The sequence below is a fragment of the Ixodes scapularis genome, unplaced genomic scaffold, assembly GCF_016920785.2.
Source record: "Ixodes scapularis isolate PalLabHiFi unplaced genomic scaffold, ASM1692078v2 PGA_scaffold3__209_contigs__length_174095766, whole genome shotgun sequence".
NCBI classification, from domain to species: Eukaryota; Metazoa; Arthropoda; class Arachnida; order Ixodida; family Ixodidae; genus Ixodes; species Ixodes scapularis.
Genome location: NW_024609868.1, coordinates 118,458,633 through 118,485,485, shown reverse-complemented (window position 1 = coordinate 118,485,485; position 26,853 = coordinate 118,458,633). Strand labels below are relative to the sequence as shown.

Genomic DNA, 26,853 nt, shown 5'->3' with positions numbered 1-26,853 from the left:
TCTCAGAAGCTCACCTATTGTTCCCGTAGTTTGTGCTGTACTTGAAGAATCGCGTGCTAAAAGACAACGCAAGGGTGACCCCTTTGCGTTGCCTTTCCTCCCAGAACTCAGATTATCCAGGTCTTCCATGATTCGAATATCGTTCGAGAAACCTCAGTAATTCTCCCACGTTTTTACATAAATAAATAAGATCAAGAAGTGTTGGGAAGTACTTTAATTACATGGTACTTAAAGTAGTGCTTCAAGTATGTTTCGAAAACTTGTACTTTGCTACAAGTAGATTCTCTGAGCATGTACTTACTCTTTACTAAATACTTTTTGTACTTTCTAAGGAAAGTACAACTCCCGGCTTTAAAGTACATTCCCCGATTTTGAAAAAAAGGGCATATCGTCGTGTGAAAACGCGCTATAGTCTTTCTAGACGTCATATGGTTATTTTTCCGAGTGAAATGATGGCAGGTATAATACCAATACAAATAAGTGCTTTATATGTTTACTGTGTTCAAAATTTCATCAGCTAGAGTAAAATAACTAATATGTGGCGCTTTGACTTTAACCAATAGTTGGCCTCATTTCCGAAAAAAAAAGAACTTATGCAGTTTCGATTGCCCATAAAGCCATGAACCAGTTAAAAAAACTGTATAAAGGATGAAATAGCACAATGAAAAATCGTGTTAGAAATACTTGTACATACTTTACTTTGAAACTATAATTTTTTAAAGTACTTTACTTTACGCAAATTGCGCCCGGTTACTTACTACTTTACTTGAAGTACATAACCTTTCATTTACTTTGTACTTTACTTGAAATCCTTTTTAGATATATTTTAAGCAAAACTGTAAGCAAGCAAACACTGTCTGCAAAATGAAGCTCAGGCCGCGCTAAACCTCAATGTAGGAAATATTGTCACGGGTGGTGAACAATAAACAAGAAATGAACAGGAAGAAATAAACGTTTAATATGGCGAACTTGTGCCAAAATAAAAGGGTACAAAAGATAATAACAGAGCGTCACGGGCGTCGAGGTCGGCGAAGCAGCAGAGTCGAACGCTGCGGCGAAACTGACTCCTGCTTGCCAGGCGGAGCCGCTTTTGTACACGCGTTGGCTTCTGGAGCATTCGATGTAGAAGGTTCGACGCGTAGAACATTCCAACCTCCAATAAGCCGCAGCCAGGAATCGAACCCTGGCCATTCACGTGGGAGGAAAGTGTGATAACCTTTAGGCTACGGCCGCGCTGCCTACTTGGCGCGCGGCATTACTCCCCCCTTAAAAAGTGCATCGCCTCGATGCAAAACAAAACAAAACAAAGCACATAAAAAGAACGGCAAACTAAAGAGTCCTTTGAAACACATAAGATCCACAGTCTTATCGAGCGTAGTACGGCTTCAGGCGCACGACGTGGACGACTTCAGGTCGTGGTGGGCGGCGTGATGATGTTTTTGTTCCGTCGGGCATCACCTCGTAGTTCAGCTCGCCGAGGCGACGAAGTACCTTGTATGGTCCAAAGTACCGTTTCAGCAGTTTCTCACTGAGGCCGCGGCGACGGATGGGCGTCCACACCCACACCCTGTCTCCGGGATGGAAGTGAACGTCCCTGCGACGAAGGTTGTACGGCCCGCGTCGACGCGTTGCTGGTCTTGAATCATGAGTCGGGCGAGCTGGCGGGCTTCTTCGGCGCATTGAGCAACCGCCTGGGCGTCGTCGCTCTCATCGTCAGATGGCTCATGGGGCAGCATTGCGTCCAGCATGGTCGTTACCTTCCGACCATGTACCAGCTGGAAAGGGGTGAATCCAGTGGTTTCCTAAACGGCCGTATTGTAGGCGAACGTGACGTAGGGCAACAACTCGTCCCACGTCTTGTGCTCTACGTCGACGTACATAGAGATCATATCGGCGATTGTCTTGTTGAGTCGCTCGGTCAGCCCGTTGGTCTGCGGGTGGTATGCAGTGGTTCGACGATGGCCGGTGCCACTGAGACGAAGGATCTCTTGCGTCAGCTGGGCTATGAACGAAGATCCACGGTCTCTGATGAGGACTTCAGGGGCGCCGTTCCGGAAGACAATGGACTCAATGAAAAACTTGGCGACTTCAACAGCCGTGCCTGCTGGAAGGGCTTTCGTCTCGGCGTACCGTGTGAGATAATCGGTGGCGACGATAATCCAGCGGTTTCCCGACGTTGACGATGGGAAAGGGCCAAGTAAATCCATTCCGATCTGCTGGAACGGCATAGACGGGGAGAAATCGGATGCAGAAGTCCTAACGGCTTCGTTGGCGGTTTCTTGCGTCGCTGACACTCGTGGCATGATCGAATGTATAGGTGAACGGTCTTCGGTAGCCTCGGCCAGTAGTACTTTTCTCGGATTCTGGCGAGCGTCCTGCTGTAGCCAAGGTGTCCAGCCGTTGGGACGTCATGGCGTCCTTGGAATATTTCGTCTCGAAGGCTGGCTGGAACAACCAACAGCCATGATGTGTTGCTGTTGACGAAGTTCTTCTTGTACAGCACCCCTCGCCGCATGGAGAATGTATGCAGGATTCTTAGGAAAGCACGGGGAACCGAACTCGCTTGTCCCTCTAAGTGCTCGATGAGCGCTCGCAGTTCAGGGTCGTCTCGTTGGAGTGCTGCCATGTCGCTGACGTCCAAAGCGCCGAGGAAACACTCATCGTCGTCGTCTTCGATACAGGCAGGACCGGCCTCGACAGGAGCTCTTGACAGACAGTCGGTGTCATGGTACTTCCGGCCGGACTTCTAGACAACGGTCATGTCGAACTCCTGCAGTCGTAGGCTCCACCGGGCGAGGCGTCCGGAGGGGTCTTTCAGATACGCGAGCCAGCAGAGCGAGTGGTGGTCCGTGACCACGCGAAAAGGACTTCCATACAGATATGGGCGAAACTTCGTTATTGCCCAGACGACAGCAAGGCACTCCTTTTCAGTTGTAGAGTAGTTCCTCTCCGCCTTAGACAGCGTCCGACTCGCGTATGCGATGACTCGCTCTGCCCCATCCTGCCTTTGAACGAGCACCGCGCCAAGTCCGGTGTTACTGGCGTCCGTGTGAATCTCTGTATCAGCGAACTGGTCGAAATGGCCAAGAATCGGGGGCGTCTGGAGTCTTCGTTTCAGCTCATCGAATGACCGCTGATGTTCGTCTGTCCATTCGAACTTTACGGCGTCCTTCGTGAGGTGCGTCAGCGGTGCGGAGAGCTTGGTGAAGTCCCGAACAAATCGTCTGTAGTAGGCACAAAGTCCGAGGAATCTTCTCACGGCCTTCTTGTCAGACGGCGGCGTAAATGCAGCCACGGCGCGGGTGTTCTCAGGGTCAGGGAGAACACCTTTGTTGCTCACGACGTGGCCAAGGAACTTAAGCTCACCGTAGGCGAATCAACACTTTGTTGGCTTGAGTGACAAGCCGGCGGTCTTGATGGCTTGAAGCACGGCTCGAAGTCGTTTCAGGTGCTCGTCAAAATCTCGTGAAAATACCACGACGTCGTCGAGGTAGACGAAACAGCTCTGCCATTTCAGACCTGCCAGCACTGTGTCCATGACACGCTGGAAGGTGGCTGGCGCAGTACAAAGCCCGAACGGCATCACTTTCAATTCGTACAGTCCGTCGGGAGTGACGAAAGCAGTTTTCTCCCGGTCGCGTTCGTCGACTTCAATCTGCCAGTATCCACTCTTCAGATCCATCGACGAAAAATATCGGGAGTGGCGCAGTCGGTCTAACGTATCGTCGATGCGGGGGAGCGGATAGACGTCCTTCTTCGTCACAGCGTTCAGTCGACGATAGTCCCCGCAGAACCGCAGGGTTTCGTCCTTCTTCTTTACAAGGACGACTGGGGACGCCCATGGACTTCTTGAAGGTTGAATGATGTCGTCGTCGAGCATTTCTTGGACTTGATCCTGAATCATCTTCCTTTCCTTTAAGGAGACTCAATACGGCGACTGGTGGACAGGGAGCGCGTCGCCGTCGGTAATAACGCGATGTTTCGCCATTCTTGTTTGGCGAACTTTCGACGACCTGGCAAAACAGTCACGGTATTCAGCGAGGAGATCAGCCAGTTGCCGGCGCGTAGGAGCTGGGAGCTCGGGGTCAATGTCGATCGGCGGCGGCGGCATGCTGTTCTGCGAGGAGGTTTCTTCGGAGATTGCGGTTACCACGACTGGCGCCTGAAGCTCCTCAATGTGACCCACAGTGGTACCCTTCGTTAGGTGCTGCGGCTCCTCTCGGAAGTTTGTCACAAGAACAGTTGTACGTCCTTCTTGGAGATCCGTTACGCCTCGTGCGACGCCCATTCCTTTCTCAAGGAGCAGTTGGACGCTGCCTTCCAGAAGAGCTTCATCGTGTATGGCTGCGTCGGTTATAACGGTGACGAAAACACTCGACCGCGGCGGTAAGGTCACATGGTCGGCGATAACTCGGATTGTGGTTGACTTCGTGTTGGTCTCCACCGGCGGTAAAACAGGCTTTCGCAGCGTCAGCTGGTTTGCCCCGAGGTCGATGACGGTGCCATACTCGCAGAGAAAGTCCATTCCGAGGATAACGTCCCTTGAACAGTCTTGCAGAACGACGAACTTCACAGGGCACGTCTCACCGTAGATCTCGACGCGAGCAGTGCATCTCCCGACTGGTGTGATGAGGTGCCCTCCGGCGGTTCGTAGGAATGCCGCGCGCCAAGTAGGCAGCGCGGCCGTAGCCTAACGGTTATCGCGCTTTCCTCCCACGCGAATGGCCAGGGTTCCGGCGACTTAATCAGATCTCGGTCTGGTCTTCGTTTAATTCTTGGGGGCTTGTGTTCGGACTTGCACTGCGGGAACTCGGAGGGGAGCGCTGCACGGGCATGCGGTTACCCCGCACCTCCACCAAAATGTCCCGGGTGGTGACCATCAAACAAGAAATGAACAGGAAGAAATAAACGTTTAATATGGCGAACTTGTGCCAAAATAAAAGGGTACAAAAGATAATAACAGAGCGTCGCGGGCGTCGAGGTCGGCGTAGCAGCAGAGTCGAACGCTGGGGTGAAACTGACTCCTGCTTGCCAGGCGGAGCCGCTTTTGTACACGCGTTGGCTTCTGGATCATTCGATGTAGAAGGTTCGACGCGTAGAACATTCCAACCTCGAATAAGCTAGACGGTTCTCGAATTTACTAGAACATCACATTACAGTGTAAACAAAAATGCGTAGCCGCGGCCAGGAATCGAACCCTGGCCATTCGCGTGGGAGGAAAGCGCGATAACCGTCAAGCCACGGCCGCGCTGCCTACTTGGCGCGCGGCAATATATAACCGCAACACATCATTGACAAAAAAAGTACAAAACTATTAGGTACGCAGCCGCAGAACCAACTCTTGAAGGAATTCTGTGAGAACACATGCCGCTTTATATTTAGCAAGCAGAATTTCGCTAACGGATCCAATCTATGTACTTTATTTTTAATATAATAGAATGTATAAAAGTAATTTCAAATGTAATTCGCTACTTCTTATGGTAATTAGTAATTTATTCAATTACTTTTAACCTGGTAAACTTCTACTCTACTTACACTAATTCTTAGGCCAATGATGAGTAACTTAACTTAAATACTTGTTTGAGTCACTTGTATATGTCTGCCCAGAGGCGGTCCTAATTCGCGTTGCGGGGTTTATGTTTTATAATTCTCTTCGTACCAGACTGTCGAACTGACTTCTTTATCAGTTGGGGTTCGTGGTCGGTTTCGGGTTCACGGCTTTCGGTTTAGTTCCGGTACAGTTTGTGTTGGCAACAGACACTATTTCAACTGTGAAACAAGAAACTTTATAGCCTATTATCATTCGTGCAGTCCACTTGTATTTTCATGTATCAAGAATAAGAAATTGCGGTATTTAATTTTAACCAAACAGTAAAAAAAAAGCTTAATTAACGTACAAAACGTCGTGTTTATACGACTTCACATCTATTTATTAACCTCAGTCGCGTATATTTCACCTGAATCGAAAGGCTATCAGTGTGATAGTTCACCTAAAATACCCGTGGTTGGTATGATCTTGCTTGGCAGTATTCTAGATTGAATCCTATTTGTGCTCTTGAACTGGGGAATTAATTACAGTGCATAAAATCATATGAATAGGCACCTCCTCGCGTATATATCATAAAATATAGTTTAACAATTATGTTTAATAATACATATCATGAAGACGCAACTCATCTAAAAGAAATACTATTTCAAAATGTCACGAAAGGTTTAGCACAAGCCCTTGCAGTCTACCGTTTATAGAAACACTGAGCGGTAGCCGCAATGCTTGTTTTCTCGACCTAAATTGTTTACACTCAGCACCGTGATGCAGGCGAATAATCGCGCAGGAAAAAGTGACCGAAATTTTTCACTCTAATCTATACGCACCTTCGTACTCAGATCGAGTCTGATCTAAAGCAGCGCGCACTGAAGTGAACATTTTCGGCATAGCTTGGCGTTTGAGATTTGTTATTGACAAGATACCGGCCAATTCAATATGCAAATAAGCATCAACCTTGCTAATTGGTGATTTTCGTTAAATAGATCAAAGTAGTATTTCATACTCTACTCGACACTACAGCTACTCAAATGGTAACTTCTTGACGGTCTGCGTGAGGAATCGTCATAATACGCAACGCGCCCAGTGTACTTTTTTCTTGTCCTGTCCACAGACATAAAATTGATGTTCCTCACATAAACGAGGCAATAACTGACTTCTAGATGTTTTAGCAGTTTTATATATACCAGCAGTACATAGTTATTTAAAGCAGGTTCAAGATCAGAAATTTGTTTAAGGCTCTCCCAAATCACTTATTGACATTCCTATCAAGAATAAAAACGCAGAAAAAGGTTTGCAAAGCATATTTCAGATAATCTGGGATACCTTTACTTACGGTGTATATATTTAGGGTGAGCGGCAATTTATATTTTAATTACAATATATTTATTACAATATAAATTTACAATTTATATTGTAAAATCTTCAGTCAGTAATTAAATCTATTTTAGTGCTATAAACAATTTTGACTTCATGAAGTTCACATAACAGTTTGAGACTTACACGGGAGGAGGATACCTGAAAACGCCAGCTGTTGAGTGTGCGGAAACGCGTTTTTTTTTCTCGCTGATTGGCATCGTGAAACAGAAAGTCACGGGGTATGCCAAAAAGAATTGTGTCCTCATATAATAGATCTGAAAACAAATACCCCAAATGTCCAGAAAGCGAGATAATAATTCATATTCTTTTTAATAATCTTATACCCAACACTTTACGTCAAAAAGAAATAAATAGAGATGCATTGAATAATATTTCGAATTACACATAAATAGCGCGAAGGACAGATAATATATTTCAAATATAAATCACATTTGAACATCGGCTTTCACGAACTGGAAACTTCGTAAAATACTGTCTCGGGAGGCTAATGCCATATCCGGTTTTATGTGTACTAATCCTTGGGGTTGATAACTTGGAAAAGTACCCATTAGTTTCTATATTAGCTCAATGGTAGACGCAAAAAAAAAAAAAAAAAGAAACAGCTTTTTTCCCCTAGTCTCTATTATAACAAGCTGCGACGTGATCTGACGCTAATTATATAGCGTCAGTGTTCATTATAGTCGTGAGTTGGGGTAGGCAAAGAATAGAGCATAGGTAGAGCTTTAGACATTGTTAGATTTCGTCTATTCCCATCCTTGATTGAACACGAGACATTACCCGAACGTTTGGCATTGCTGATCCTCATGAATCCGAGCACTCGACTCGGGCTCACGCCAATCGAGTACGTCACAGTGTCACGTGACTCGCGGTGAGAATTCGTGATTATCATTTATTTATTAGGGACAGTAGTAAATCTAGTGACGCTCTCAGTTTAAGTCGACTTGACACAATAACTAACATGACCACGTCACGGGGCCACTTGACGTGTCATTAATTGTTAGCATGTATTCACACCACGACGTCACGTGACCACGGGACACACTATTGGTCATAGTGCCAATACAAGAGCGCCTCAAAAGCCCACAGTTCTATATATGTTGCAATTCGGTATATGGTTAGAGTTATATGTTTTTCCGATTCAGTTGTGGCTCAGCTTCAAGATGGCGTCGAAGATTTCGGTTCAGTTCAATTCCGGTTCGGCTAAAAATAATAGATCGGTTCCGGTTTTCGGTTCGGTACGTTTGCGGTTCGACACACTGCTTCGTATAGCCGATTCCTAGCCTCTGAAAGTCAACAATCTCGCTTTTGTTTCTTTTTTTCCGTCGCGAAATATTTTTTCAATGGCTGTTTTTCATTAAAAAAATATTACTGAAACCTTGCCTTAAAATGTAAGCTGCTTATTTCTCTTCGGTACATTTTTTTCTGGGGGGGGGGGGGGGGGAAGGGGGGGGGGGTGTTCATCGTCACGCTTTAGTTCTTTTTCTGCACCTGGTACATTTCCTTTTACATTCATCATGAGTTCAAACACGGATATTTTACTGTCGTAGCGGGTCGATCTGCGACGACTCGTTCATACCCAGAAGGTCAACCGAATGGTACCTCCTTTCCGAGTTTACGCTTTCAATATCATCGATGGATTTTCCTAAAAAGGATGTAACGAACTACTGTTTAATGCTTGCATGCCATATTTGTGTTAGTCATGTTCTTCGCTCGTATTGTATTGTTTTCCTTCTCCGGTCCATAATGTCCCGGGGCCCTGATAATTCTAAAGGGAGTAAATGAACTAAATAATCAATATTTATGAATATAAAAATTGCATTTGTTTAACAAAGTGAAGAGTCGTCATGATAATTGTACTACGTTAATTGAGGCACGTCTAAAAATAACTGGACGAAAATAACTAAAACATAAAGAAAATGCACAAGTTCAATACTTACATACAGCGGGGAAAAGTAGCCAAAGCATCAGGGCCAGCCTCATTCTTGTAGACTATGGCAATCAATCTTTAAAAAAAAGCTATTCGCAAGCTTCTGGAAAAAAAGATCAACACGTTATAAAATTTATTTTCCCATAAAGCAATTCCAGTTCTGCCGTTTACTATACTATACACGGCAAGTAACGAAGATTGAAGCAAGTAGAAAAGCAGCGTTCTTATAAATTGAAGATGGCGCGTTGAAAAACAAATGCCAGGTTCATTAGGAAACTTCTTGCAGTTCCAAAAATATCAGCATATACATTGTGCCCCATACATGCCAAAAACGAGGTACTCATATTTGTTTAATCAGCATACCGAGAAAATAACGAAGATACATTGCGCTCCAATTTTTATGCGGTTACCTTAGAGGCTGTCGAAACGGGATACGCATTCAGTTGTGCACTGTAATAAAAGCGTGCACACTTCCCGAGAAACGTGAACGTGTGGACGCGCACGTGTATATTTTCGGTGAGGACATCAACCACGCCAGCAGCGCGACTCTTCTCCTCGCTCCCAAAGTACGGTGGCTATAGGGGGGAGGTGTGCCGAGGAGAGGCTCAAATGCGCGCCACTTCTTCCCACACGCACGAGCCACGCACAAGGGTCCCTGTCATGCGGCGGGGGATGCGGTAGAAACGCGCTGCGTGCCTGCGCATCTCAGGATTACCCTCATAATACAAAAAAGAGTTTTCTTTGTTTTTTTATAAACGTGATTCACAAGTTTAGACAGCGTACCAATATTTGAACACACACTAGGGTGAATAAAAAATTCAAAATAAAAGCCAACTTTCCACCTTTCTGCAAGCGCTGTGGGCGTTTCTGTACATATTTATTTTCTAAAGTTAGACTAGGTTTTATATATGAGAATTCCGCCGAAACCAGCAAACTTTGTCTTATTAAATATTAGCAACTAACCCGTGCCCGTAAAGTAAAACAAAAACTATGGACTAAAGTAACTGAATTTATTTGATCTGAACTTCACCTAAATATTTTCACATCTTAAAAAAACAAAGTCCTTCACAGCAGTCAAAACAGCACGGTTTCTCTAAAAAAAGAGTATCTAAAACTCCCACCAGAGTTTTCACAGCACCTGCCGCATCTTCAAATAATTTTTTGCCTGTCTCGCACTTTCTCTGAGCGCATTTTTTCTCTTGACAGTGAAGTGGAGGCGAGTGATTGAGTAGAACTACACGATGTGGTTGGTTAGGTAAACCTTGTGCTGCTCAGAGCCTATAAGGGCAGGAGGCCTTAGCTGTAGGAATGAAGCTAAGTTAGTAAGGCTGTTTTTCCTCAACGGTTGCACGCTGAAGCAGTGCGTGAAATTGTCCTCCAAAGATGAGACCAGCTTGTTGAGTGCTTGCGAGGGGTACAGTAGCCAGCCCATGGTCACGTGGCTTGCCAATGAAGCTTCAGCCGGATGGGGAGCTCCTTTCGGCCACTCTAGAGAGTGAAAAGTCCTCCAAAGATGAGACCAGCTTGTTGAGTGCTTGCGAGGGGTACAGTAGCCAGCCCATGGTCACGTGGCTTGCCAATGAAGCTTCAGCCGGATGGGGAGCTCCTTTCGGCATCAGCAAGTGGTTGAGGCACTCGTCACATCTGCATTTTGCTAGGAACTTCCTTGCGACGTACTCAGCAACATAGAAAATAAACCTGGAGCCACTCTTTTCTGTTGCCAAGGGGCTGTGACCGAGGTCACAACCAATTAGCCCATCGTGTGCCACAACCAGGTTTCCAACGTCTAGCAGCTGATCCACTTCGCTCTGTACGGTCTTCTCTCGCATACAGGAATTCTCAATCTGCAAGAGAGTGCTCAGCAGCCCAGGCGAGATGTTCGCAGACTCAGGAGACTTCGACAGGTTCATGAAGCTCAGAGTGTTGAGGGACGGCGGGAACTGAACAGGTGTCGGATGATCATTGCCTCCCGACATTTGTCGCTCGACCCCGAAGAGTTGCTCAAGAGTGTTTTGGCTTATTCTTGCTGTCATAAGGAATCTGAAGCCCACTTTCGTTGTTAAACACTCTAAGAAAGCGAGGGTGCTTCAAAGTGTAACCCTCAGCCCTTCGGCTGTGCTTGCAGACAATAATCTTTTCTTGTCTGCGGTAGTCTCACAATCATTCGGATATGGGAAAAGGAGAGCAATCTTTTGAGCTTTCAGTCCCTTGGGGCCTAGGGCGGCAGCTGAAAACCTCGATGTCATGATGATGGTTAGTTCCTTGAGCATTGTCACAAAAGCAGGCGATGCCTCAAGAGTCCCCGTTATTCGCTAAAATATCGATTCGCTCAAATGTCGCTGTTCGCTAAAACGTCATTTGCTCGTGTGATATGGACCCGGGTAAGAACTCCTTGTTTCGATTCGCCGAGTGTCTTGTACAGTTTCAGTCGCTTCCTAAGTCTCCTGAGCTTCCGTCAAATGACTTACATCTGTTGGCATCATATCGGCCGTCATTTAATAACGGATCAATGTGCTCAAAGCCCGATTGTAGTATGTGTTTACGTTCGACAGCTTACATCGAGGACTCGAGATTCGACCGGTACTTTTACGGAATATTCATACAGAGTTCGTGTTGCCCGTGTCATTCCTCTCACGGGCGGAAATGACGTTGAGTGCTGTGCCAGGTTGCTAGGTTAGCTGGTCTTTCATTAAACAATTATATTACTACGTCTGGGCAACAGCAAATTTTTCTCAGTTTTGTTTATGCTGTAAAGCATATTAAAAAAAGCGAGGCGTCACATCTATCCATCTAAAAAGACGTGCACGTGAAAAACTGTTGACACGCCTGTTCATGCACGAATATATTATTGGACACCTGTACCTCATCCGTCACGTGGGAATCAAATAAAAAGTGCTCACAAATTGCTGCCAGTAATACAAAGGCAAATTTGTGTTTCAGGTGTGCGAACGTCACTTCAAGGAGAGTGACATTCTTCGAGTAACTTAACACATGTGTCATGCTACAGTGTCTCAGGTGACCGTTCCATCCAAGCACATCCGCCTGCACCATGGGCCAGTGCCGAGAAGGTCCCCGAACTGTACCGGCTACCTCTCTGCAAAATCCGTCACAAGCAAGAGATGCCCCAGAGGCTCGAAGAACGCGCCTCGACTTAGGAGCCGCGAAAACCGATGTGGTCGACGGCATGGAAACGTTTGCCAGCGACAAAGAAGGATATGAGATTCTTAGCCCATAGGATCTTGCCGACTACATAGGAAGCAAGAAATATGCGTTTCGGCAAGCTATTGAAAGCAATGGTCGGTTAATTTTAGTGCACATTTTTGAAAACCCAACACCATGGATCAAAAACTCGATCGTTGTAAACGCCGACCTCAACATTACTCTTCATGTGGGGAAAACGGCGACAAGACTGGGATCAAACTGCCTTTCTTGGTTTACGTGGCAAGATACGCGGTTCAGGCCGCGTTGAGAAAGCTGAAGTGCGACAAATGCAAGGCTGCGTTGACGACGGACATGGCATTATCAGTTTCCGTCCCGGAAAAGCACTATGATCTTGTGTTGGCACTTGACAGATGAGAGCTTGTACACCCACAATATTTTCCGTTAATGCGGTTACAAACAGCTACGTCATTGTGACACAACTGTCGAAGCAGTCGAAGTGCTTGCAGATACCGAACCAGCGCCAGCTCGTCGCAGGCCTCACTGTGGAATTCCTAGACGGGGACGATTCATCTGACTTTGACACATGAGAGGACGGGCACACAAGTGAACTTGTCCTTAAACACGTACTGTAGTGCAGAACAAAAATACCTCGCTGGAGAATTTCAGCCAACGATTAAATGTTGTGCTAGTGTGTTGACACCAACGCAAAAGCAAGAAGGAAGGCTGGAACTCAGACAGCCAAATAAATGGCTTCCAACTCTGGCCTATTTCCTTATAGATCTTGCAGGGAAAATTCTGCTCACCTATGTGCTTTTATGGGTTCCACGCCTGTTGAAATGGACACACAAGTTAACCAGTCAACCTGTACTGTGAAATGTGTTATGTTTTAGTGTGAAACATTCGTTTGAGAACATCTTTCAACACATTTCTTAGGGTGGATTGACTCATCAACCACAATTTCTCAACTTTCGGGAAGATGTACAAATGAGTGTGCACACACCGGGATATGTAGTACATTTTAGTCGAAACATTTTTTCCGTCTTTCAACTGTTATGTTTGTGCTTAAACACTAAGTTCACATGCCGTGCAAGTGATATGTCAGTAATGTTCTGTATGAATACACAATATTTTATTCGCAGATCATAGGTGAGATATACCATAATTTAAGCTTGATTTTGTAGTGTAGATGCTAGTAGCTTTTGACGAGAAGCTCTCTGAACTGCTTACATTCACAAAGAACATTGATTTTTGAGGCTGCCTTGTTGCCCAGACTCACTTAAAAGCACATGCCATTGGAGATCGGTATGTTTTGTACCGGGAGAGATGTTTAGAGTCTTCGTCTAACTGATTGCTGCCAGACATAGATAAGTTTATGTGATGTGACAAGTATGTAGCAAACCACCAATGTATCCACAACCCATTTTTCGTGATTACATTACTGGCTACTCAAAAATCTTCATACTTTTTGGCAAGAATGGGATTAAGGACGCTGTAGTTTTATCATGTTAATGTTGCGGTGTAAGTTTAAAAAAATCTTTTATTGGAAGCTAAATCTCTAAACCTTGAAGTCAAAGATATATGATAAGAGTTCAGGTAATTCCAGCTGCCAAAAGAGGTTAGAAGTTTTTTTTTTTTTAATAAATCGCAATCCTTGTATAAATTCCTTGAACGAAAACAACTCTACGCCAAAATAAGTACCAGACCACTAGTTTTTGCTTTTAAATACACCGCTTAGTTTCAGGCGCGAATACAATTATTATACATGCATTTACTACGTCAACCGGTGTTGGTACTGTGATGTCTACTGCCTTTTTCAATCATTCTTTATCATGTTATTTTTGGCAAGTATTCTTTATAAATAATCTATCTTACCGAGATACTTACATCATTCACAATTACGCGCTTAAAAGTAAACTCTTCTAGCTCAAGACCTAGAAACACTGCCACCCTGCTCTTCGATTCCATATCAATGATTTTATGCAGCAATAATTTGCCAGTCTAATAAAATCTGCTTCCTAATCCAAACGTTGTGCACTGTTGGCATTTAAGGAAATGAACAAACATGCATCAATAATAACTCGTTCCTCTTCCGCGCCCCGACGGCCTCTTCTTTCGGCTATGCGGAGAGAGCACTTAGGCCTTCCTAGTCCAGGAGTGGTTGCGCAACACCGTTGGTCGCGCGATCGATGACCTCACACCAAAATTTGCGCTACGTTGCAGACACTCTCTCCCATAGCCTTGCTGCGGCGCGACCAACACCAATAGGAGTAAGCTAAGCCCTTGGATGGTTCCCGTATCAAGTTACCATTTTAAAAGTAGCTCTCCGGTTGTATTGCTTCGCAAAAAATGATGCATTCATATCTGAGAATCAAGAATGTAATCTGAGTTAATCATGTTACAGGTTAAAATGCTAAACATTTAGAACTTCTATAATTAGTGTTTCGTGTTTTCGGGATTTATTTTTCTTGGAAATCTGGGGTGTTTATTGGGGTTTATATTTTCCTACCGATTCGGTGTTTTTCGATGTCAATATTAGGGGTAAAAAAAATCGGCGTTTATCGAGACTTAAGTTGCAGAAAATAAGACACGGCAATGGGACTTCCCAAGCTACAGAGAACATCGGCTGTGATCTGAATACTTGTGAAACGTATTTGTAAAGCAAATAAATGGAAATGATATAGAGGATGTGATTCCAAAGTACGAAACTGTAAATTATAAAACAAAAAAAACACAAATTTTCATCTAGCGTACCCCTGGTTTTCCTTAGTCTAAAACAGCTCCCATTCAGGGTTTATCGGTGTTTACCGAAAACACGCAGCTCTATCTATAATCTAATAAATATCCTCGCGTATTCTGTCTCGCGGAGCATTGAAAACCTGAATAATTTATATTTATTACTAGGAAAGCTATTACAAATCGAACTAAAAGTGAGAGTTGTGTGTTCTGTACTTTTGCTTCCTTGATTTCTTATATTACACTCCAACTAAGCGCAGGTAAACATTGTATAATTTTGGTTCCACAATATGTGCGGGAACATCCGCCGGACGTGAAAGCCGGTGAAATTATACTGGTTCAAATGGTGTTAAACAAAAAGTGAAATATTACACATATTTGAACCCACCTGAATGTGTGGCAACATTGTAACAATTTTGTTGCAGCTTTCTTTCACTTTTGGTTTAAGGGGATCGCTTGGCTTGAAGAGGCAAAGAAATATTCTATAAAATATGATACATGTTGCACAAAAATTTATTTACTGCTTGGTGAGATGGCATGTTTAATCCCGGTACGTTTATTCTGTATGGTGCTAGGGCGTGTTTTGAATAATCATAAAATACCTATTTTAACCTCTTTTCACGTTGCCACATTGATGAGTTTCTGGGTGTTGTCGAGAAAGTAGCGTTTGGAATAGGTATATTTTTAATACGTGAATCGATAGATCTATCGCTTCCGAATTACATTGCCCTGAATCTGAATTTCGCAAGCGTCATTCTTAGTGAACTTGTTTGATGAAAGGACCTGCAACCGAAAACCATTCAAGAAGTTACCAACATACATTTATTAGGAGGTTACAGCCTTTGTGCTCATTTACAATTGAACGGGTGCCTGCAGTGCCGAATCCTCCCACAGCGAGGCTGCCGCATGGCGTCCGAAAAAACACATGATCATCCCGCTGTCTGCGCCACGGAGGGTTGCCACCAGGGCATCGAGACACTAGGTCTCAATTTAAAGGAAACTACCCGAGACTGCAGCGCATCCAGCTGTTCGAACCAAACTAAATCTGTCCGCCCCAATGCCACTGAAGTTCTGCAGAGCGATAAATGTATTTTCTACGTTACCTGAGACGCGTCGTCGACTGGTGTATTTAACGCCCTTTTACACAAATCATTAAAGATGGTTCCAAAGTAGCAACAAATGACGTCCCAGAAGGCGTTGTGTCATGCTATCTATTATTGCTATCTTGGTAGTTTATGCTATACAAGTTCCGGTACCAAATACGAACGAACGCGAGTGTCTTTGTTGTTGCGGCGTCCCAACTGATGGATGCTGAAGCATCCATGTACAGTAAAGCTTGAAAGCAAGCTGCAGCATAACAGGTGCCTGTCATATCCACCACCAATGCCCTGACACCTTAGGGTTGCGGCCGGCGACAGCATGAGTCTTCTATGACGTTGTCAGGCAGAAAATTCAGAAACTACTTTTTGGAACGCGGTAAACATAGGAATCGAAGGTGCGTTCCAGGTAGCAGATACTGTCACATATGACAAATGATGAGGCGAATAATGACTGAGGAAACTAAGCGTTTTATGAGGCGAACGTGTGTTCAAAACGAAATAGAAGTTAGCGTCACAGGTGTCGATGTGGCGAAACAGCAGGATCGAGCGCTAGAGCGAAACTAACTCCGGCTTCCCACGCGGAGCACCTTTTGTACACGCGTTGGCTCCTGGAACAATCGGCTTACAATGTTCGCTGCGTAGAACATTTTTACCTCGATTTTACTTCTCGGAGGCTGGTAGGGACAACTAGTAGCCAGGTTTGTTTTTCTGGTTCCGAGACTGTTTCTGAAGAGCACGCCTCGCCGCCGGACGAAGCTCGATAGGTCCCGAGAAAAGACCAGTGGGACTTAGGCTCCTCGACATTCGAGGCGTCGATCACGGAGCGATGTTCCGTGTCGTCGCGATGAATTGCCGTCATGTCGGTAGCGGTAACTACGCCCAGAAAAAGGCGTCGTCATCGTCGTCGGCGCCGGCAATGGGAGGTTCCACTGGAGACCTAAACAAAGTCAGTGTCATTATGCTTGCGGCCGGACTTATGCACAATGGGTACGTGTAATTCTCGCTGTCGAATACTCCAGCGGGCGAGGTTTCCTAGCGGATCCTTGAAGTTGGGGAGCCAGCAGAGGGCGTGGTGGTCTGTGACCACGCGATTGGGATCCCATACGACTACGGACGGAACTTGGTTATCGCCCAGACGACAGCAAGACATTCCTTGTCGGTCGTCGAATAAGTTTGTTCTGCTTTGGACAGCGCCCGGCTTGCGTAAGCAATTAATTTCTGCTCCCTCTTGTCAGTGAACGAGTACCGCACCGAGACCGGTATTGCTGGCGTCCATGTGGAGTTCTGTCTCGGCCGACTGATCAAAATGCCCAAGGATGGCGGGCGACTGGAGCCTTCGCTTGAGTTGGTCGAACGCTTATTCTTGCTCCTCCCCCCACTGGAACTGCACGTCGTCCTTCGTCAGATGCGTCAGCGGTGCGGAAATCTGTGCAAGGTCACGAACGAAACGTCTGTAGTAGGCGCACAACCCAAGGAATCTTCGAACGGCCTTCTAGTCTGATGGTTTCGGGCATTCGGCGACAGCGGACGTCTTTGCAAAATCAAGGCTTAGAGCCTGAGCACTTACGACGTGTCCCAAGAATTTCAGCTCACCATAGACGAACGGACATTCGGAAGGCTGTAGCGACAGCCTAGCAGTGTTGATAGCCTGTAGCACGGATCGCAGTCCTCTCAAGTGCTCGTCGAATTCGTTTGCAAACACAACAACGTCGTCGAGGGAAACGAGACAGCTCTGCCATTTCATGCAGGAAAGGACGGTGTCCACAACGCGCTGGAGGGTTGCAGGTACTGTGCACAGCCCGAACGGCATTACTTTAAAATCATACAGTCCGTCCGGCGTGAGGAGGGCTGTCTTCTTACGATCTCGTTCGTCGACCTCAATCTGCCTGTAGCCCCTCTTCAAGCCCATGGACGAAAAGTATCGGGCGTGGCGCAGCCGATCCAGGGTGTCGTCAATGCGGGGCAGCGGATAGACGTCATTTTCTTGTTACTGCGTTCAGCCGGCAATAGTCCCAAAGTTCCGTTTCCCTTATTCGCCAGGACTACCGGGGAAGCCCACCAACTGTTTGAGGGCTGGACGATGTCGTCATCAAGCATTTACTGAACTTGCTTCTGGATGATTTCCCTTTCTTTCACGGAAACTTGGTACGGTGGCCGATGCACAGGAAGTGCGTTATCATCAGTAACTATTCGATGCTTCGCAACCGTCGTCTGGCGTACCTTTGACGACGTGGCGAAGCACCCCTTGAACTCAGCGAGCAGGTCAGTCAGCTGTCGTCGGTGGGGAAGGGGAATGTTGGGTCGATGTCGAGTTCTGAGGGCAACGCTGTCTCGTGTCGTGACGAAGGTGAGTCTTCAGAGATTCCGGTGATTGTGGCGGTGTCCTGGAGCTCCTCGATGTCTCCCACGGTTGAACCTTTTCTAAGGTGCTGAGCCTCTTGTCGGCAGTTCGTTACAAGGACAGCGGTGCGTCCACCTTGGTTCTTCGTTACGCCTCTGGCGACACTGATCCCTCTGCCTAGGAGCAGTTGAACATTACCTCCCAGTGGGGCATCTCCGCATATTGCTGTTTCGGTTCCGACGGGCACCAGCACACTCGAGCTGAGGCAAGTTCACGTGGTCAGACAGTACACGCACTGTGCCTGAGGCGGCCGACGTTGTTTCCTGATCCCCGGACGTCATAACAGGTTTCCGCAGTGTCAGCTGCTTAGCTTCTAGGTCGATGAGGGAGCCGTATTCGCAGAGAAAGTCCGTTCCGAGGATAACGTCCCTCGCACAGTCTTGCAGAACGACGAACTTCACAGGGCACGTCTCACCGTGGATCTCGACGCAAGCAGCGCATCACCCGACTGCTGTAATGAGGTGCCAACCGGCGGTTTGTATTTGAGGGCCTTCTTACGGCGCTGTCACTTTTCGCAGGCGGCGAAAGAGCGTCCCACTCAAGACTGAGTAGTCTGCTCCGGTGTCCACGAGTGCCGATGCGTCGTGGCCCTCGATAATAACGTTTAGGTTGTTGGGCACCGATGCAGGAGCGTCGTTTTGATGCGTAGCGTCTGGACAGTGGGAGCGCTCCATCGTTCTTGGAGGCCCTTCGCTTCGGTCGCCTTTGGCAACGTCACCTCCAGGCGTTGCCACACTTAGTTTTCCCGACGACGCAGGGGAGACAGGCTCTCTCGGTGTGGTCATGGCAGGAGGAGCTCGGTTACACCATCTACGCGGACGACATCTTACTATGGTCAGTGAGATGCACGGCGGAAGAGTAACAACAAGTCCCTGCAGAATGTACTGGACACAATTGTTTAAAACACGTAAGGATGGAAATGTCTGCGGAAAAGAGAAACTACACTCTGATTGCCAACATAAGAGAAAGAGCGATGCGAGACCATGCGACTAGAGATAGGAAGAAAAGCTAACCAGAGGACGCCGGAAGTCAAAATTTTTGGGCGTGGTTATTTAAGAAGACGGCAGGGGTACAAAGTGGAACGAGGTAACAAGGAAATATTGGAACAGAACCATGAGCACCATTCGTATGGTCAGGAACCACTCCTGGGGACCCAGAAGCACATAAGCCCTCTCGAAACTGATAGGGGCGCTACTCGTGTCCACAACTAGGTATGGCTGGAATTACTTTCGATTTTTTAGCGCACAAAAAGAAAAGCTGGAACGGCTCGACAGCAGTGCAAGGAGGCTCATAACAGGACTCCCCAATTTCACCAAGGTAAGGGATCTGGAAGTTATTGCCGGCATTGACAAACTCGAGAAAATAGCTAGAGAGGACAAGCAGAGCCAACCCCTCCGCCTACATAAAATTCCATCAGGACGGAAGATCCTGAAGAAGTTAGAACACAAAGATTACGCCCCCCGCATGTGAAGTTGCAAACCCACCCTGGGGGGATAGACACCATCACAGGTTCGAAACCCATTCTCCAAAACATGGGAGAAGAACATACCAAACGCAGGGACACTAGGGCAAGAAGCCACCTCAGAGAAGGGAAGTCGGAGGAAGACTCAGACAACGATATGTATTACACCGACGCCGCAACAACACCAGGAGGCAGTGGTCTATCGACGATCAGCACCACCAAAGCGAACTTTGTAGTCTGAAATTCAAAAGGGACTGCCTCCCACAAAAAGCCGAACTCAAGGCTATCCTTATGGCCGTGGACACCGTCGATCCGCAAAATGACTGCGGATCGACGTTGTCGATCCGCAGTTACAGAGACTCAAAATCCGCATTCGAGGAGTGCGGAAACCCCTCCACCTGCAACGAAACAGTCAGGGCAATCAAGGCTAACGCCACAAACAGACAAGGTAATGTACAAGTGAGGTAAATCTCAGTTTTCCAGGAAATACCTGGGAACGAGGTAGCACACGCCGCTGCACGAAGTATCACCCTACGAATTATCTCGTACAAAAACCGGTCCCCTTGGTTTACTGTATCTTTAAAGCACCTGCGAAATAAGAAGAAACGACTGTTCCGCAAAGCAATGCAGTTCAATAAACCTAACTTGTGGTGAGCGTATCGGAATGTTGCACGGTTTTTTTAAGAATGAAGTGGAAAAAGCCAAAAAACATATTTTTTAATGTTACCCTACCATCCTTGTTGACAAATGACACTAAGAAATTTTGGAATATAATTGGTGGACAAAAAGAGAGTGTAATATCGCTAGTTGACCATAATGGAGTCCCAGTTCCAAGGTCGGTGTATTCATCTTTAGTAAATGGCGCGTTTTCTCAGTCTTTTTTGCCACTGTCGTTTGTTTCTCGCTCCGAATATGATCTTGCAGATTTCCAGTTATGAATCCTGTTATAATTGATTGCATTTGTGTGCTTAGTTTATTAAAAACAAATTTAAAGTTTCGTCTTCATTTAGAAGTTACGGGATTAATACTAAATTTTTGAAAAACACTGAAATGCACTCTTCTGTGATACTATCTAACTTTTCTCGCAGTCCCTAGATCTCTGTATGTTGCCCAGCGATTGGGAGGTGGGTAAGGTGGTGCCTTTGTTTAAATCAAGTGATGCTCACTTTCCTCTTACTTACAGGTTTATATCTTTAACTAGTGTCCCATGCAAAATGTTGGAGCATATCGTCCATTCTAGCCTAGCTAACTTTCCTGAATCCAACTCATATTTCACATGTCATCAGCATGGTTTCTGTAAATTATTCTCATGTGAAACGCAACTGGCTTGTTTCACGAACGATATTTTTTTGCGATAGACAATAATCTTTCAATCGACTGCATATTTCTTGATTTTTTGAAAGTCTTTGATCTAGTTCCTCACCAACTGCTGTACTTTAAATTTAAAAAAAAAAACAAAAAACAACTAAACATTGACTTTAACATTTTTGCACGGATCGAAAAGTTTCTCTCTAACAGAACACAGTTTGCATCTGTAAAGGACTCAGACTCTCTTCCCTGCCCAGTTAGTTCGGCTGTGCCGCAAGGTTCCGTCCTCGGCCCAATTCTTTTCCTTATATTCATAAATGACCTCGTTAACAATGTCCAGTCATCCATAAGGTTGTTTGCAGATGATTATGTCATTTATCGTGTAGTCCATTCTGACACTGATACGTCTTTCCTTCAGACTGACCCTAATTCAATTACTAACTGGTCTGACGTCTAGAAAATGCTCCTTAATGCCAATAAATGTAAAGTAATGCGAATTTCACCGGAAGCTGCCTGTACTAACCCTCCCACTATAACACTGTTTATGTTCTTCAACAGGTGACATCGTACCAGTACCTAGGTGTTCATATAACATCTGACCTCTCCTGGCGAACTCACATTAATTTTATTGCTAACAACGCTAATCGCTAGGTTACTTGCGTCGCAACTTCTCAAGGGCTCTTTCATCATTAAAACTACAACTGTACAAGACCCTATTTAGATCCGAGCTTGAGTATTTAAGTTTGATGTGGGACCCAGGCCATGACTTTTGTATTGACCAAATCGAATTCATACAGAATCGTGGGGCACGTTTTATTTTTTCTAATTTCTCACGTTTCTTCAGTGTATCATCCATGAAACAAACTTTACATCTTCCGAATTTTAATTGCGTAGAAAATTATCTCGTTTGTCCTTATTTCACAAAATTTATCATCGCATCCAGCATCTAAGTGAAGGGCTTTTTTTATGAACCATCATATCTGTCCCATCGAAATGATCATCACCATAAAGTCAACGTGCCTTTCAGACGCACAAAGCACTTTTTTTATTCTTCTATCCGAAGGACTAGTAATGAATGGAACCGCCTGCCCACCTTCATGGCCATAATCACAGACGCTCCTGCATTCAAGTCTACCATTGCAAACTATTATGCAAACGATTACGCCCGGGTGTCGGGCATCGCTAAACAACACCCAGACTCCTGCTTTTTGCTAAATAAAGTGTTGAATTCGGCTTTCCTGCCCTTATTGTCCCAAAACGACCTTAGGTCAATTATTTTTAGCCTTAAGCCTAACAAGGCTCCGGGCATTGATGGCATCTCAATTAGTGAGTTACGCAGACATTTTGACGTACTTAGGCATGTGCTCCTTTCGCTTTTGAACAACGTTATTTTAACTGGAATCATTCCGGTACAAATGAAAACTGCGGTGGTTACTCCGCTGTTTAAGGGGGGTGCGCGTAAAAACATAGAAAATTACCCACCTATTTCAATTTTGCCTTGTATTAGTAATGTGTTGGAGAAACATTTGTACATTTCTATGGAAAGTTTTTTAGACAAGCACAGTGTTCTTTCACCTCATCAGTACGGTTTCATTCAAGATCGAGGGACACAGACGCTTCTAAAGGATTTTTCTGATATACTGAATTTAACTTTTGAACGGAATCAGGTTGCTTGCGCACTGTTCTTGGACGTCAGCGAAGCATTTGACAGCGTATGCCATCGACTTTTGCTAATGAAACTTTCTAAATTAGGATTTCGTGGCTCCTTTTTAGTACTCCTAGAAAACTTCCTAAGCGATCGACGACAGTGTGTTTCAATTGGGCGTTTTCAGAGCACATTTTCGTCAATCAAAGCTGGTGTACCGCAGGGGTCAGCTTTGAGCCCATTACTGTACAATATTTATGTTAATGACCTCCACAACGCTGTGCCAGTTTCATTATTTCAATATGCTGACGATACGGTTATTTTATCCAGAGCTACCAATTATGTAGATGCGATCTCTTCTCTGGAGGCTGCTGCGAATAAAACTATGGACTGGTTTGCAGCTAATTTAATTATTGTTAATGCTTTGAAAACGCAGCTCATTTGTTTTCATAACCCCTTAAAAAAAGTTCGACCCACCTATCCTTTACTGTTACATGCGTCCAATTGTTTATCGTGTGCTTGTGAGCCGGTAAAATATACATCAACTGTGAAGTATCTTGGTATTTTTTTCGACGGTGATCTTTCCTGGAACTCCCACCTTGCTTATATTTGTAAGAAGATTCGTTCAGTGTCTTGTCTGATGTACAAACTTCGATACTATATGCCGTTATCAGTCCGAAAAGTTATTATACATGCTCCGGGCTACAGTGTACTTCGTTATGGCATATCTGTGTACGGTCATTGTGCCCAACGTTGGCAAACCAGAATTAACACAATACTACGTTCTATGTTACACAACATTTCCTATGACTTAGGCCTCGATAAAAACATTGATGTGTTCGCGACTCTATCTATGCCAAATTTTAACTCATTATTCATTGAAACTGTCGTGCATACACATTTCTGGGATAGCAGTTTTAAGACTCCCTACGTCCCTGCCCGTAATCTCAGACCGAAATAGCGATATTGGACACCTCGGAGTTCTACAAGATATGGTAAAAGAACCCGATTGTATTATGTTCCAGCATGCTTTAATAAACTCCCGTCGTGTGTTATTGATGCCACAACAAAGTAAAAACTGAAGAAAGCGCTGAGAAACATTACTGTATAACCTCCCCCCCCCCCCACACACACACACTTTTTGTTGTTTTTTGGTTTCAGTTTTGATTTCGTTTTGTTTTTTTATTTTTTATGTACTCTATCTGTGTGTGTTTTGTTTGCCGGCTGCCAGGCGCTGCCAGACAAGCCCAATGAGGCTTTGGCAGGTCTGTATTTGTTTGTGTACTTTACATGCAACAAAAATTATTATTATTATTACTATTATTATTATTATAACTAATGTGTTGAATTCTATTTTTGTACTCTTGTTTTTCCCCACTCCCTTTTGTAACGCCGTGTGGCATTGAAGGTTATAAAATAAATAAATAAGTATTCTTTCATCGCCCCCTGCTATTCTCGACCACGGCGGTCCTTTCCCGTGCTCCTCAGAAAAACAAGACCCACCAGCACTCAAGCCCGCTGAGCCGTTAGCACGCCGAGAGGAAATGCAAGCCCTCCGCAATAACGACCCGCAACCTGTGTCAGAAGGTACCCAGCTACTCCCGCTGGGATAGGGTCTACCTCAGAAGGCTAGGCACAGGGACCGCCATGGTTCCAAAAAGAACGGCTAAGAGAGCTCCAAGAAAGAAAGAGCGGCCCGGGTAACTGAATTCAGGCAAGGCAGCACAGGCTTCGTATATTATACAGATGCGGGTCTATGCGAACACTGCAAAGGAGACGCAACAAAAGTACACATCTTTTGGGAATGCAGGCACAACTCCGCCAGGAGTAACGAAGTCCTCGGGCATATCCTCGCGGACCACAAGGGAATTCTAGACGCCGTCCTTCGCTTTGGGAAGGAGGCTCATCTCACTCATTTTACCTATATCCGATCACATACCACGGGAAGGTACCACTGGTTTAAGCACAGTATTCGCCGCACTCTTTTCTTTATTCTTTCAATAAAGACATTGCAACAACAACAACTCAATTGAACAACAGTTCTCACCAAACGCTGATGCAGATCCCGGTTGAGTCACCCGAATTCCGCGTCAGAAGAAACAGAAGATATAATCTGTAGTGAATCGATTTAATAATCGATAATCGAATTATTATTCAATAATCGCTTTAATAATTGATAATCAATTTTAGACTTATTTATAGTTAAGCGCTCAAAGGGGAACTCTTCAACCATCTGTTCAATACTAAAACCACTAGCAGTTTTAAGAAAACGTGTGACGTGGCCTATACGCCTCGCAAGTGGGCTCATTTTCGTCTTCTGCGCATGAGAAAGGAAGTAGCGGTGACGTCAGAACGCCAAGCCGTGATTGGCTGATAGCGACCCCCTATCTAACCGTCGACTGCTCCTTTGCAACGTCGTCTGCTCGAAACGTCGTCTGCGTCTGTCTTACCTTTCCTGCGACTTTCGGAAGTGCAGGTCTTTACGAGCGAGCTCGACTTCGCCTTTTAGAGAGGGCAGACGAAATAACTCGAGCGGTACGTTGTTTTTGTCTAACAACTAGCTGACGCGCATCAAGGAGAGAAGTCAAAGGACTCACTGGCGAGGTGTCTCGAGGCGCCGAGGTTTGTATGCTGAGAACCGAGAGTGAAGGTGGTTAGTGTCCGCAAGTTCCTTTCCCTCCTTCCGTGTGCGGCGATACTCCTCACTCTTTAACGGCGTCGGCGGGTTTGCGCAGTTAACGTCGCCTGCTTTACGTCTGCTAGTCAGAACGATGGCTGCTTTACCTTTCCTGCGTCTGTCAGAGATTCACCGCTTTTCCACCGGCGAGAGCCACCGCTGCCTCGGAAAACAAGGAGATGACAAGAGGAAGAGATTGACCTCTTAATCTAAAATTGAGGTCAGCGATCAAAGTATAACACGGGAAGGTTTCACAAGGGTCGCGCGGGCATATTCCATTCAGCAAGCCAGCCGGTCGTGGGCAGACGGTCTAGGCCCAGGACCGTAGGAGCACCGCTGCGCCGAGTCGGAGTGCCTGCTAGGCCTACCTGCCGAGCTCGTTTGGTCGGGATCAGTGGATTCGTAGTCGTTGGAGCATTTCCCGGGTGTTTGTGGATCCAGCGTTCTTGTTCGTCATGGTTTATTTCAAGTACTTTTTTACTTTTTTTCTCGCTGCTTGCAGTCAGGACGCGTGAGTAGAGCACGTACAAAAATAAACGTCCGTTGGTCGTCGCGACCAAGTAACTGAGCGACGCTGTCGGCCGTGCTAATTTGATCTTAAGAAGTGCGTAAGACAGCTTCGGAGCTGTCGTGGGATTTCGTCGTAACCTGCGGAAAACTTTCGATAATTTTGTTTCGTGAGTACGAATTTGTTCTTACGTCTTGTTTTACGCACATTTCTGGCGTAAGATCGTTTCGTGAATCTGGCCTCTGCACTTTCAAAAGTCGCAAAAAAGGTGAGACAGACGCAGACGACGTTGCGAGCGGACGACGTTGCAGAGGAGCAGTCGAAGTTGCAAAGGAGCAGACGACGCTCAGATAGGGGGTCGCGATCAGCCAATCAGGGCTCGGCGTTCTGACGTCACCGCTACCCCCTGCGCAAGAAGCAGACGAACTTGCCCTCCGCATTGTGTTCAAGCTTTTTGCTCCGTGATTCGTCCTTCCACATTTTTATACCGCCAGTGCAAAAGCCTCTTTGGCTACCGAGTGAAAACAGCATACCCAGGAATCACGGCTCTATTTGTTACGCAAGCTGTACGGTAACGCCTCGGAACATTATTTTAAGATCGCTCTCATAAGATCGAGAATGATTGCCGAAGAAATTCTTTCAATTTTCTACTGCATTCGCTGCATGCGTTTTTTTAGGTCGACTTTGTGGCAAATTAAGAAAAATACGGAGTTTCACTCACGTCCTGCGCACAGCGTGGTCAATACACGGCCCAGACAAACCTCAGCACTGAACACCACAACTTGAAAGACTGCGCCTTTCCAACTCCTTTGCTTAATCGGAGAGAACACTTGAAACCGCTCCCCTGATAAGACCAAACCGGAACTATGCGGGCTTATCACCGGACCTACTGACTTCGCCGAAAAAAGGCGAGAAGGCGACGCCATACTCTGTTTCACGAAATGTGAGACCGCAGTGAAACCTGCAATCCGATGAAGTCTAGAGTTCCTGCATACGCGCGTTGCGCGT

At 45.7% G+C, this 26,853-nt stretch overlaps 1 protein-coding gene and 1 pseudogene across 1 annotated transcript in view; both read right to left on the bottom strand.

Annotated features, from left to right (window-relative positions):
* Nucleotides 1-26,634, bottom strand: part of LOC8033166 — a 107,454-nt gene extending 80,820 nt beyond the window's left edge. Inside the window, exons 1-2 of the mRNA XM_029988065.3 lie at nucleotides 26,567-26,634; nucleotides 8,860-8,952 (exon numbers count right to left, since the gene is read on the bottom strand). Of these exons, the coding sequence (XP_029843925.2) occupies nucleotides 8,860-8,902 (43 nt within the window). The 5' untranslated portion in view covers nucleotides 8,903-8,952; nucleotides 26,567-26,634. The remainder of the gene's footprint in view (nucleotides 1-8,859; nucleotides 8,953-26,566) is intronic.
* Nucleotides 9,979-11,344, bottom strand: LOC120840600 (annotated as a pseudogene).
* Nucleotides 26,635-26,853: the final 219 nt, after the last annotated feature.